We start from the raw sequence: 15254 nt of genomic DNA, 5'->3' as shown, positions 1-15254 counted from the left end.
AATTATAGTACAACTGTCAAAATTCACGTCATTAATCCTAATAGCGAGTGATATGATTGATTTTTTTAAGTTGCCTCACCCTTATGACAAAGTGCACGGCAAAAATGACTTGAGTCAAACATAATATGACAAAGAGTCTAAGACGTATCGTAAACGGAGACAATTATGTGTCTTGTGTCAAACATAGACACAGTTTGTGTCCAGTTGCTTCCACTTGATACACATGGCTTGTTTAATCCAAAAGTGTTGTGTGTAACCAACTAAAGAAAGTTGTACGAAAGTAGATAATTCATTATTTTATTTACGCGCGAGAGACATACGAGTATATTCTAGCTAACTTTTTCTCTCACACGCAAATAACGTCAAAAATGATCTCATTTTGATAGCTGATGTTTTAGACACCGAATGGCCCTTGTCGGTACAAAAAGTGTCTTTAGTCTGTTTCTGCAGCGGATTAGACCGAATTTCACCTATTGTTACCTACACCTAAAACTTGAGGCGATTTGCAGAGTCGAAAGGCATCGAAGTATCAACCAAGCAAATAAGCGTTTACAAGTGAAATTGCGCACTAATTATTTTGAGTAATTTGAGAACATGGCATGCATCTTTTTTGGTTGGTGCATAGACGTGCTTCCACTCTGACAACGGCACCTAAATTTGCATGGCATATTGGCACTTATTTCTACGCTATGAATACATTTATATCCAGATAAAATAAAGAAATGTTCACGAGAACGCCCCAATGTTTTGGTTGATGCGTTTCGACGCACTAGTGCGAACTCGCCGCGCCACGATTTAGCCATTCTCGGTCCCGAGATCGGGAATGTGAGGTAATCGTTTAATGTCATAAAAAAATCAGGACCCCGTTGCAAAGAAAAAGAAGCAATGTAATTGAGTTTACATTTCTCAATATTCAATAAACAATTCCACAATTTCAAATCAACTTTTTTCGTCGCCTAGCGACCAACTTTTTTGGACGTTAGTTTCTTTACAAAAAATATCAGTCGAATCACCATTAAGCTTTTAATTCTTTTTGAAAACAAAAAAATGATCTCATCTATAAATTTGACTAGATTCAATACAAATAACGTTTGCGCCAATCACTTTTTACCGAACTCTCCTGTTTTTTTATTCCCTCTTTCTCTAGTATCTTGTTTATCGAAAAATGTGTGAGTTAATGTAGAACCTTTTTCTATAATACTCGTGCATCACTTATTTACTGAGGAAGTGAATACAGTCAAATCAGGTAGTTATCTTTTCAAAATAACTTTGACGCATGAAAATGGGTTTAGGAAAATGGTTTTCATCAAAATCAGGCTCATATAAATAAATATCAATCAATTTTAATTATGACTCTTTGTCAGTAAAAAAGATATACATATGAAAGTTAGTTTTAATTTTTTCATTATCTCTTTTTTTGGATTTTTCTTTTGTTTGTTTGTTGTAACCTTATGTAACATAACAGAGTTTTTGACAGCGATCTGATGAAATTCCACACTTTCTCTGCATGACAATTTGTGGCGTCAAAATTAACATTACGTGCTCCGTTGTAGAGCTGGCAAAATGTATGTCAAAAAATGTCAAAGATGTTAATGATATGAGCGATTAGAGGTCTACCAAATATAGGTACCAAATATAGTAAAAAATATTTTTTTTCACGTCTAAGTTACTTTGATAGTATTCACCGAATTTGACTGTAATATATTAAGTGTATTAAATTAATGAAAAAACTATTGAGTTTTCTTACAATATCCATTATATATTATGGGGCCTTTTCATTTATTAGCCAAAAACATACTTAGGTACATTTTTGGTATATGTAGTAGGTACATATCCCACAGTACTGAATTAGGGGATACTTTATGATAACTTTGTGAAAACTATATGCCTAAAAACTATACCCATATACCACAAACTATATTAAAACTTTTGAGCCACGTTGGGCAATTTTTAGTTGGGGACTTATAAGTTCGCGTCACCGGTGACCTTGACATGCTCTTGGCGTATTACGCAAGACTTACGTTTTTATTTTTTTTTATTTAGCCATTATTGTATTGACAAGCTGGTGTTACACCAGCTTTTTACGAGTACCATTAAGTCAGCTAGTCAACACAAGTTGTGATTTAAAAAAATATATCAGTACGTGCGATTTAACTGCGATCTTGACGAAATTTAACCTTAATGTTAAAAAACAAACTGTTCCTGCGAGTTTTTTTTTAATATTCAAATACTGAAACCAATGAGACGGAAGTCGCGGTAAACAGCTACTGTATTTAGCCCATAATTTTCTTAATAACTAATAAATGAACAGCCCCCAAAGAAAAAAACTAAACAATATCAATAAACACTAAAGGAAAAAGTAACAAAAAAAAAACATATAGGCGAGTAATGTACATGTAATATATTGAAAAAAAAAAAATAATATTCCATTAAAACTTGTACTCAATAATTAAATAACAATATTTATAATATTATTTTGATCTCCTCAGCTCCTCAGTTTGATATATACTCAAAATAAAAATAAAAACATAATATGAGCCTTTGAATTAATTATTTATACACTGAGAGCAAGTGAACGAATTCTTCACAGTGCTTAACTTAATATCTTTCATTATATACACATTAACTTTTAACTATAAACTGGCAGAACATCATACGTGAGTGAAAAAATAAAAGATTACTGACTATTCTTTCTGTTTAATTTTGTTTGAAATTTGCCTAATAAGTTGTTTAAGGCATTGATATAGTAATACAAAATTCCGAACTTAGGTTTTTTGTCAAGTAATAATTGATGGTCATACCATAAACAGCAAAACTATGCAGGGCATGCAAGGAACGTATAACCTTCATGTGTCTGTATTTACACCGGCAACCACTGCCTTCAGACAGGAACACAACAATGCTGCTTGGCAGCAGAAATTAGCATGGCAAATAAGACAGATAGGTACAAAAACTTCTAAAGGTAGGTATTACTTTATGCATGTTATTGATATCCATGCCAATTCTAAGGTTCGGTTCGCCACAGTTATGTATAAATTAAAGGCGGAGAATAAAATTTTACTTTACGTATGCTCGCCATGAAAATCCATAACAACAAATATGAAAGACATCAGATACGTTGGGCTGAACCTACATGTCCTAAAAAAATTTGCGTAAACTAATTTAGGACAAGATTCTGACTTCAGTTTATACCTTACATAACAAATAATACGCATAAAAAAATATATGGAGTGGTTGCTCTGCCAAGTTTTCGAAATAGGATCAATATAGTATTCACGTATTAAATTTCCAGACAGAGTAATTTTTATAAAATTTTCAGATGATGAAACACTTTGAAGAAACGTTCGCCAGCTCTCCGGTTGAAAATAACAGTGTCTAATTGGTCCGTTACTTAAAACATTTTTTTTCTTATCCAATCACAAACTAAAATATACTTTTTTTAGTCCGACAACACTATAAAACAATGTTCCCCAGTATGTGATGTGAAATTTTAAGCGTTAACCATTCACATATTCATATCGTACATCTATATTGAAACACCTCATGTGACAAACTCGTTTCACTTTAAAAAAAAATACTGAAAAAAATGTCCTGATTCTCTATGGATTAATTGAAAATTCACAAAATACCTTCGCGCCATAAAATTGCATTTTGATATACTTTATTTAATGCAAACGTATGTTTCTTTGTTTATTGGCACTGCACCGATCTTGGTAAAATTTAGTTAACATACTGAATAATGGAAATAGAATACTATTTTATCACGGAAAAGAATCGTGAAACAGTTTTCAGATAAAAAATGTCTTTGTTTCTAATGTAAGGCATTATAGCTATACCTATCCAGAATGTATCCTGTAGAAAAGAGAGAGTAGATATTTTTAATGTTCTATGACCGAATAAGTGCTTTCCTTCAAGGAAATGAATAGTTTTTTTATGTATATTTCTCTTCATAAGATATTATACTTAGGTCCAGCAGTAGATGTCAAAGAGATGACTCCTGATAAGCCCATGAAAACATTTGATAAAACTAAAAGGTTTTCCCTCACGAATTTCTGAAATTTTTTAATCACACCAGGGTCTCAGCACAGACATTCGATATATAGTGAAATTATGTCGAATTTTTACTTTACACTATCATTTTTTCAATAAAGATAACATTATATTTAATATGTCTAAAATTAAATGCTTTTTTGTTGTACATTATTTTTAACGTGGCCAACCCACGTTCACTGCATGCTTCCTGCGATTTGTTTAAAACAAAATACCACTATCCTTGCGATAAGTCTAATAAGTAGTAATAATATAATGATAATAATAATAATAAAGGAATTATTGTTATACAAAACAGTACAGTAATTGTTTTATTTCGTTTAAAATTATTCTTCTAAAGAAATATACATACAGACAATATAGAAGGAAAACAATAGGTGTAGCTTATATTATCGACCTTATGCCATTTCTCGACCGGAAGCGCGGGCGATACAGTGTGCACTCGCCTTTATTCAGTTTATAAACCATAGATAAAAAAAAAACACTTAGTCTGCACGGTGGAATTAATCGCGCGAATTATGACGATTAGTTTTCAAATTATTGTTGAGTTTACTCAAGTTTAGTATATATGATTTAAGTTGTGATGTTTTTTTATTGAATTATGATTAAGATTATTCTAATTTTAAGAACAAAAAGATATAAGTACTTACGATATCCGAAATATCTCATACAATTGGTATTCGCTACAGTTTTGAAAATGTGTAAATGTATGTGTTTATCTTATGTATTTTACACATGTATAGAAGTGTATTTTTTTTTTAATTTGATCTAATGTTTACAATTGTGAAAACTTTCACCGTATCACCGCGCCTGCAATTAGATAACGGCTATATACAAAGATACAGTCACACAAACAAACAACATTGTGTTTACGAATGCTTAGAAATAAGATCTGGCAATGTCTTTTAAGGTATTATAAGGTCACACATATAAAATAAACTTTGATCTAACCGAGTAACGAGAGCAATTGGCTTTATAGATAAAAGTCTTAGAGGTACAGAAACCATTGGAATCCGCCCGCGCTTAAAATTTAGATTTTTATAAAATATAGCAGATAATAAAAATGCTCATTTAATTCTGGAAGTCAATTCTATTCGAGCGCATATATCTGGATATGTAGGCTTAGCTTAAAAAGCTGCAACGTTTAAAAAAATTAAAAGTTTTAATTTTAAATTTTATTTCCGTTTCATTGCACAGGTTTATTGTATGTACGTTACTGTAGGCTCATTTTTTTACGTTTTACGTAAGTCGTTGACTCAGGTTCTAGATCATACAGCCCATTTTATTTGTCTTTGACAACGAACATATTCGCCGAAAAACTAGCAATGATTGAAACCAGTTGAGGGCGACAAAATCGTTCATTAAGATTAGATTGCACTTAAAGATTATTTTATAATGTTTTTTTTTTAGTAAAAAAAATGCAACTTCCTTTCATTGTCTTTTTGTTCCTAGTCGAGGACCTTTCATGAATAACCTAACCCTTAAGAAAATGTATTACAAATACGAAAAAAAAATAACAAAATATTAAAGAATTACTACCGCCTACCTATTAATTCAAATTACACTACATTATCAACTAAAATGCTTAAAACTATGTGGAAAAATGATTGAACAATATACAATAAAACGATTCACTAATAAACCAGTGATCTCTTCAAAAAGCAAAAATTTAAACGAGCCCAGCTCATTAATTAACCAAAGATATGCGATTAGAGTTGCCAGTAGAAAAAAATTTGGTATCTAAGGCAAAGGCATCGATTTATTCAGCCTAAAATTTTTTTCGGTAAAAAAGTATACAAAAAATTCCTTTGCAGTTACAATGGTGTGCTTTTATTATGAAACTGATGGGGTGTAGAAAAGCTGTAAATTGCGGAGATCACTGTCAATAACATGTGTTAAGGCGGCGTATACCTTTTGTACAGACCGGTCGAGTTTCGAAACTCGACATTTTTCTACTACATATCAGTCGCAACTCTCTTTTAAACCGGGAATTGAACCCCAAACACTTTGCACAAAACAATGACATGTATAACATCTCAATATAATATTGTAATCATATATAGGGTTATTTTAAAAATAAAGCCACTTAAAAATTAACTAACGTTATAAAATAAGATTAAACAACATAATGATTTGTTCCCGATGTGAAAAATATTTATATTATTAATTAATTAATTAATTAAAAAAATCTAATAACATTCTAAACGGAATGTTCTTTAACATCTAAATTCTCTTTGCAAATTGTCCCATCCTATTATCTCTGTACAAACTTACACAAAATAACTTTTTTTAAGCTATCAACAAATTTTCAGGCATAACACACAGATTAAATTTGTGTACGTATTAAAAAAAAATTGTTCGATTTAAAATTCGAATTTGGAATCAATTTGAAATGCGGTCTGGTGGGCTCTAGCCAACGCGCCGAAGCTCAAAATGTCTTTTAAATTTTAAAAATATTCCCTACAAGTGTTTTTTTATCAATATAAATGCATAATATAACAGTTAAGATAGATTTTTTTAGGATTAAACGCTAAAAAGACATCAAAAATTATACACAGAGGGAAAGAAATGAACGTGAAAACATGCTATCGACTAGTTTAAATTTCAAATATAAAAATTTTTGTTTTTTTTTAATAGAGCGTGCGTTCGACGTCCTCGCCTTTGGATATGTATTACGATTTTGTTACAGATTATATAATTAATACCTTTTCTTTAAATTTCTAATAACTTTTTGGTGTTTGAATATAAACGTTATCTTTTAAAATGCTCGAGCGTCGAACGTACACTCTTTAACTCCTATTATCTCATCACACGTGGTCTCCGAAGAAAATGTACGACAATATTTTTTTTAACTTGTATATAATATATGTATATTTTAATTACATACACAATACAAAGACTTCTTAATTTCCAATGAGGCGACATTTACACGTATCTTACTTTAAGTAATCGTATGATAATTTTATATCCAAATATTTTTACCTAAATTTACTTTTGGGAGAGCGTATACATTTTTTTCATTCCGTACTAATACCTCCATAATATATTTTCGATTGAACACCAAAAAATGTCACAAATGTGAAGATATCAATTTTTTTGAGGATTTTCTTTTGGGCTAATAATTTTTAAAGTCGACAAGAATATATAATAATGATTATTCATATTTTTGTATAGTCGATAAAACATTTAAAACTTGGACCATGAAAAATAAGAATATATTTTCTTAAGATACAATAATAGTACATAAAATATATAAGTTCACTAGCTGCCGTGTTGTTCGACTTTTCTGACAGGTAGCCAACCGTCCGTCGCCATACGAAACATTAGTGATTTGACAGCGCGGGTTGTACACTCTCCAATTTGGTAAGGGGGATGACATGTTTGACAATTATTTACCATCTGTCAGAAGAGTAAGACAATACGGGGGTAGATGTACTAAGATTTAGTCGTATTTGCGCCGGTGTATAACCGGCGACCGCCCGACGCCAAACCGCACTTTTCATCGTAATACCTAAATATCACATTTAGTAATATGGAAATCCGTACACACACTTTTTAAATTACTATTTTTTTACAAAATAATAATTGCACAATCGGCTTCGTGGAGCCCCGGAAATACGTCTGCCCCATCGTCCACGCATTTCCGGCCCTGCGCCAAACCCGAAGAGATGGTGTGACCGATCCCGCCGTAGTTAATTTCATTCAATATATTACCTATCTAATTATAAAAACACCGCACAAAATCTGCGTTTATTCACTTAAAAATCGATAACATTTACACACATAGCTAGCTTTATAATTAATTTGTTACATTGTTTTTTTTTTATTTACTTAAAAATATTTAAATAGTTGATTTCATAACATTAACTTTTGGTTGTCTTTTACTTAAAACAAGGTCAAAAGTGAGGCATCCGGAGTTAGGAAAGAAATTTTGGACAACCTGATTGCTGGGCGGACCCAGTGTTAAACCGGAATCGGCGTTAAAAAGGAACAGCCAAAATTTACTTTTTAATGTTGGTAGTCAAAGAATCAAAGTACCGTACGTAATCGACAGAAATTTCAAAAAGCGGAAATTTAAAAATGGAACTTCTAAGTTCGGTTTAACACTGGCACCGCATTGATCACACAAAACCCACCGGTCCACTAATCATGGGCGTCTAACACTATTTATTTAATTGTGATTATTGCATTAGTAAAGCTGTGTCATATTGAATCGGTTGTGACTTTAGGTAACTATTGTGATTATTTGGTGATACATTGTGTAACCGTGGAGGGGGGTTAAGGGGGGAAGCGGAACCTACCTTAGGCTTGGATTAAACGAATACGGTTTCACTCCGGTTTCACACACAAAACTCGAACCGGAGTGGGCGACATTAAATACACTAGCTTTTGTATTAAAATGAGTCTAAGATTGCATCAGGAACCAAACCGGAATGGAACCAGATCCGTATAGTCCGTACTGAACCGAACTACTGCAGGGATGAGAAGGGGGTTGTAAATGCACAAACGGGCGGTCTATTGCACTAGCGGGAATGTTCCGAGGGATGGCGGCGGAGGCTAGGCGCGCTCCCCGCACCCCGCACTCTCGGCCGGCGACGCGGGCGGCGGGGTCGGCGTACCGTTACGCGGCCGGAGCTCCTTTGCTCGAAGCCGCTGCACCGCCTCACGCATCTCTGCGGCTAGCTGATGGTCGGAGTCTAACCGCGGTCGACGCGCTAAAGGTTCTTCCCCGGGCGACGCTCGTCTCCTCATCGATCCACCAGGGGGCGACACGGGAGGCGCGCTTAGTCTCTGCAATAAAGCTGCACCCGGTCGTTCCAAACTCGACCGTATTATACCTTCGAGAAACGATCCGTTCGCTGGTGGAGGCGCTTCTTCCCGCAACCGTCTCATCATATGCGACGCGTACAGATCCGGAGCGGGTGGTGGGGCGAAGCCAGCGCCCGGCCAGAAAGGATAACCGGGGGGGTATCCACCTTCAGGACCGTTCAACCCATTCGTAAACGGTTTTGTTGGTGGTTTCGGAGGAGGTTTTGGCGGCTGAGGTTTGATATCCTGAGGCGGCTTTGGCTCTCGCTTCCGCGGCCTCATTAAGTGTCTCTCCTTGACCTTGTATTCTAAAGTTGAATGTGGAACGCCATAGTACGACCCAGCGCGATGCACAGACATCTCGCCTCTTTGGACAGCTTTCACCGCTTCCACGAGACTATCTCTATCGTAATTTCTGTATTTCCCTCGTTTTGGCCTCGTACCTTTCCCACCAATCGCTGGCTGCCCGTTGTTGTTAGAATTCATTTTAGAATTGCTCGGCATCGCGTAATTTCTCTGGTTGTCTGGAGGAGTTTTTATAACAGAGACGTGTCTATCGGGCCCTCGTAGAAAAGGTAAATCAGAGGCTTGGGAATGTCTATCTAAAGGCTGTTGGAACTTTTGGCTGATGCTTTTTGCTATTACATCGCTCAAAGATGTGAAGATTTGTTGGGTTGGCGGTTGGGGGTCCGCGAAAACCGAGAGTGGCATAAACTGGGAGGTTGGATTCAGGGAGGGTTGGGGTAAGATTGGTGTGATTGGGGTAACTGGGGTCGTTACCGGAGTGGCGGGGGATGGACTCTTGTCGTCTGGCGGTGGGAAGGTCGGTATCTTGAGGATGACCGAGGGAGGTGACTCTGGTTTGTCGGGCTCGCTGTCTTGATCTGACTCCTGGCCAGTATCGGACATGAGGCCAAACTTATTGACCTTGTTGCGTAGGGTCGACCTTGGGATGCCGTATAAGACGGCAGCACGACGGGTGCCGAGGCGTCCGGACTGGATCTCCCGTAGCGCCGACTGAAGCTCATCTTCGGTGTAAGCTCGTCTCGTGGAGCTGTTGCTCGACCCCTCGAGGACTGCTCGTTTTAATCTGTAACAATAAATGGTGTAACATTAGGATCATATTTTTTATTTAGTTATTAATACTATTAGCATGTTAAGGGCCCTTTGCTGGGCATAAGCCTCCTTTTTTATAACAGAGAGGGTTTAGGAGCATAAAGCACGCTGCTCCGATGCTAGTTTGGCGTATTATAATCATGTTAGTGATAAAAAGCGTGACCGGCGTCTTAAACTTTTCTTCGAATCTGAGGTCGAGCTCTCAGACGCACATTTTCTAAACCCAGAAGGGCTGAAGCCACGTGATAGTAGCCAATCTCTAACTCGTATTTTTTCTATAGAGATTGACTAGATAATGGGTAGACATCACTCTAGAGAATAACGCAACATTTTATTTTGAAAGTCGGAAAACGAATCTGAGCGAACGCATTAAGAAAAATGAAGAGGAAAAAAATGAATATTGAGGTATTTGACTTAACTGTGACAGAAATAAATAGGTTCAGGTAGGCAGGATAAGCATATCGAATCCAGAACAACGATGCTAAATTCGATTCCCGGGTCACTGCCAAATTGTTAGGGAGTAAGGAAATCGGCATTGCTCAAGAGAGCTTCTTTTTTTCAGCGTCCTTACAAAGGTATGTAATCATTAGGGCTCTTTCAACTTCAGAAACCGCTCCTCTAAATAATGGTTTAGTGCTCTTCCCAAACTATGACGTAAGTTTTAGTATCTTAGTACGATGATGACAACTCACAGTTCGTTATCAAAGCTTAAAGGACATATTTTTTTAATTTCTTCAAGTTAGACCTGCAATCTCAACTGGTAATAAGTGATGGTGGAGTCTAAGATTGTACCGGGCTAATCTGTTAGGGGGTATGGCAGTTATATTTAATCCTAATAGACATCGTAGCGGAACGGTAAATCGCTTGGTGGCACGTCGGTAGGATCGTTAGTACCCGAAGCAACAGCTTCCCACCAGAGTTTATTGGAATTTGGTTTATTGTGCCATTGAATACCAAATTCCCTACTCGGAAAAAACATTCCCTAGCGAAAAAAAAGCTAAACAATGCAATATATAAAGGCTTATTATTAAGCTAATTTTCTATAAAATATATAATTTCTTCAATCTATAAACTCCATACCAAAAATATACTTTCTAAGTACGTTTAACTCCGACACCGGAGCATCCTCAGGAATTTTTGACTTTACAAACAAATATTACTAAGACATTACATTATACAATGAACATTGAGCTATAAATGATTCTGCAAAAAGCAGCGAAATCTGTGCAACGAAATTCATAATTTATTTTATCTTCAAAATAAAAATATAAGCCATCAAAGCAAAATTGTATTTATTTTACGCCCAAACAAATCAACTAATTGACTTTATTTTTGGCATAGAGTTGTTTTGACGGAGAGTAACATAAGCTTCTTTTATCCAAGTAAAAAAAGGAGTTTGTAAAAAACTATAATCAACTCGAACGTAGAACGCGGGCCACAGCTAGTGACAAATAATTCGAAGCAAATTCTTTGCACATTTAAATAAACAGGGGCTCGACTTAATTCAATACGAGTTGAGTCATTGGACAATATGGGTCAACACATTAGCACAATCACGTCAACACGTGTCAACAACCTGGTCAACAGCCGGCAATCGGACGCAAAAACTCCTCTAAATTCAACATTTCAAAACCGACCGCTTTATTAATACTCAGATAACGCGAAATGCGAAATATTTACTCGTGGACTCACCGATAACGGACTACTATGAATGCGTCTTTATCTTTTTCCCTTCGTCTTTTATTTCCTACAGTTTTACATTCGAAATTGAACTTTATATAGCAGAATTACGGTTGAATTCTGAATGGTTGGAATGGGTCGTCTTTAGTTTCATCTTGGGTTTTACTTTCTTATTTTTCGATATCGCTGACAGGGAATATCGGACCTTATTATGAGGTGGGAGGGGGTTGTTTCGTTTAATATCAGCAGCGAGGATGCAAGGTCGATGCACCGTCGTCTATGCATTTTTATTTGTTTTGGCGAGTCGTGCGACCCACATCGCGGTCCCGAATGAATTTATTCTGTTATCGATTGGATATTGTGCATAATATCGGTGCTGAAATCGAGACTGACTCTCATACTAGTTCCTTCGCTTTGAGCTTTCCACGAGCGAGCGATTTTGTATAACGAGCATTTTCTACGGCCAGTGATGCATTGGGAACATAATGGGAGACTCTTATTTCTGTTCTGTTATTAAATGGAGGCTGGCCTTTGGGTACTTTATAGCGTCCTATCATTCGTGAACTTACAGCGATGGCTGCTTCTTTATTTGTTATACAGGCACTATACAGCTATAAGATACATAGCTTTGTGATAGCTATTACATTTTAGACTGATCTATCAGACTATTAATTCTTATTTATTGTGGTAATTATTTCTAACTGTTAGTTTCTTTTTTACTTTTCTTTTACTATAGGTACGAGTAATTCTTGACGTTGGTCCTAATTTAGTTAAGTGGCGATTACTGATATTTACGCGTGTGTCTTTTTATCCCTTATTCGTTTTTTTTTTCTACTAGATGCTGGTGGCAATGGTGCCAGCAGGGTTGAGCACAAAGACACAGTTCACTTGCAAATGGGTATTATAGTTATGTACCGTTTGGTATTGTGCTAAGGTTGAATTTGGCTTGCACTATCGTAGTGTAGGTATAAAATGAAACGTCAAACTCTTCTGCAAGGGCAAGTAAGAAGAAGAAGAGTAGCTATTTAATTAATAGTGTTATGGAGGAGAACATATTATGTGATGACTAGCATCAAAAACAGAGTTTTTAATAAATAAGTTTGAACAATATGTTAAACGCAATAGAATTATTAAGTATAGTTACTTAAGGACACTTAAACGGATGTCTTTTTAAAAATCGTTTATAAAAGCGAGCGTCTTTGACTTTAGTATGTAAAATCTTTTATTTTTGAAAAGAACTTTTGAAGTACTCGGCGGTGAGTAGGTACCTATATTATCTTAATAGAATCTGTTTCCCTGCGCTGGTAGGGTTATAACAAACAAGAAGCTTTAATGTTACCTACTAAGGTTAAAGATTGCATCTACGTTAAAAATATGGAACGATTTTTATGATATAATAAAGTTTTGTGTCTGCTATATAATTCCATCGAACCTCCATTTTTTTTTGTACTTTATTACATAATTAGCGCTTTGCTTGTGGCTACTTTATGACTTGGTGGCTAGTGATAATGCAGTCTAAGATGGTAGCGGCCCGCTAACCTATTTTGGGTAGGTACGAAAATTATATTAAACGTCTACTCGGTTTACACGCGGTAACGTACAGGAACTCAAAATCGCCTGGCGGCCCGTCTTAGAAGAAGAAGAAGAAAAAGGCTTTATTGCACATACAAATATAAAGCCAGTTTAACAAAAAAAAAACGATAATATACATATGCACAAAGGCGGCCTTATCGCTTCAAGCGATCTCCTCCAGACAACCTTTGGTTGAAGAAACATATTACAGAAAACGGGATAGTGTAATACCCAAACTGTGCTAAATATAAACATTACATTATACAATACATACTAATACTACATATATATAGTTAAAACGTATATATTTATATATATAATGTATATTTTATATGAATATCCATAAACATCCACGTCTTAGTGAGTAGGGTGGTAAATTATTCTTTATCTAACTTCACCTACTCGGTTTCTACGAGGCATGGTACAGGAACGCAAAATCGCTTGGCTAGCACGTCTTAGTAAGTAGGGTGGTAAATTATCTTTTATCTAACATCAGTAACCAATCTAATAATGAAGGTCAGCATGAAGTAATGCACAGCAGTTCCTTGCTGACCGGGCATAGGTATTTAGTGCTTGCATTTACTTATACATAACTAAATGTTCAGGTTAGCTACAACAAAAAATACACATAATAAGTACTTATAAGCCGAAAGTTCGTGGTTGATTTATTATGATATCCTAGACCAGATATCTAGTTAGGAGTTAATTATTCACTCTAACATATGGCCAATTATTCTTTTTAAGTAAATATTTTACGTGTATATAAATTTGTATAACCTTGGCTGTAAGTGGGTTAAATGTATAACTAATGTATATGTACTTTAATAAATAAATAAAAGATTAGGGGGGGGGGGGGGGGTGTTTTAGTCCGTGCAAGTCGGACATGCCCTGCTATCAGGCAGAAGTCCTCCTCAAACGAAAAAAAAACGTGCGAGCCGTCACGGGACGCCTAGCGGATGTGAAACATCGAAATTGTTTTCTGTAAGTTATTGCAAAGAAAAGAAGAAGCATTACAAATTTGTTCCAGAAATAAAAAAAAAAAAATACAACCAAATGGATAACCACTCCTTTTTGTAAGTCGGGTAATAATGACTGTTTTATTACAAAATTAACATTCATTTTTATCACACGAAATACAAAAATTCAATCATACAGCGATGCGTCGCCACGGCCTGTGGCGCCACGCCGAAAATCAGGTTTACCCTAGATAGAAGTTTTACATTTAAAAAAGAAGTAATAATACAAAATCTACAGATTTAAGATTGAATTATGTGTTGCCATGGCCTAAAGAAGAGATAAAGTAGTCCAGGGTGAGCTATGTCAAAAAAAGTTCTACTACAACTAAATTATAATAATTTCTGGCCCGTCAATGATTCGTAGGTATACTTATTAATAAAAAAAGCTGACATAGGTATCCCCTCCATATTTGAAGTAAGTAAAGGATGGTCGGCCATTGTTAAAATTGTGCTTGCGCAAAAATAGGTCAAGTGTGAAGTGGGGCCCGCCGTCGTTAATTAATTATACATTCGACGTTACTTCATTAATTATTTTTCGAAAAAAAATAATTTCCAAATCATATTTAAAAAAAAAATATCATTGATGGTGATTGTATTTTGATCGCTATCATGCTGTGACGTTATAAATCCAAAAGTGTTTTTTAGTTTGTTTGTCTTATTTTCACGCAGCATCGGCGTAACATAATTGATTTATGTATATGTACAGAAAAACCCTGAATGATCCTTTCTTATTCTATCATAAATAATATCATGAATGATAAAAATTCTTTGGAATTGTTTTTTACCATTTAACAATCAACTAATTCAGAAAAGAGCAACTGCTGAGTTTCTTGCCGGCTTCTTCTCGGTAGAATCTGCCTTACGAACCGGTGGTAGAGTCACTACAAACAGACATACATACTACTTGAAATAAACGAATTTGAATTTTTAATTTTTTAATTCTGAGTTTGCTAACAAGCAAACAGTTAAATAAGCGTTTAATCGTTCCACAGACCACCCAGTTCAATGCAT

General features: G+C 35.4%; 1 protein-coding gene across 7 annotated transcripts in view; it reads right to left on the bottom strand.

Annotated features, from left to right (window-relative positions):
* Positions 1 to 7263: 7263 nt before the first annotated feature.
* The window catches only part of LOC120634184 (mushroom body large-type Kenyon cell-specific protein 1), a 315805-nt gene continuing 307814 nt past the window's right edge, over positions 7264 to 15254 (bottom strand). For all 7 annotated transcript variants that reach the window (XM_039904624.1, XM_039904626.1, XM_039904625.1 and 4 more), the window contains one exon: positions 7264 to 9949. In XM_039904624.1, the coding sequence (XP_039760558.1) occupies positions 8608 to 9949 (1342 nt within the window). In that variant the 3' untranslated portion in view covers positions 7264 to 8607. The remainder of the gene's footprint in view (positions 9950 to 15254) is intronic.

This window comes from Pararge aegeria, chromosome 23 (assembly GCF_905163445.1).
Source record: "Pararge aegeria chromosome 23, ilParAegt1.1, whole genome shotgun sequence".
Lineage (NCBI taxonomy): Eukaryota > Metazoa > Arthropoda > Insecta > Lepidoptera > Nymphalidae > Pararge > Pararge aegeria.
Note: the sequence above shows the minus strand (reverse complement) of the source record. Positions and strands in the feature narration are given on the sequence as shown.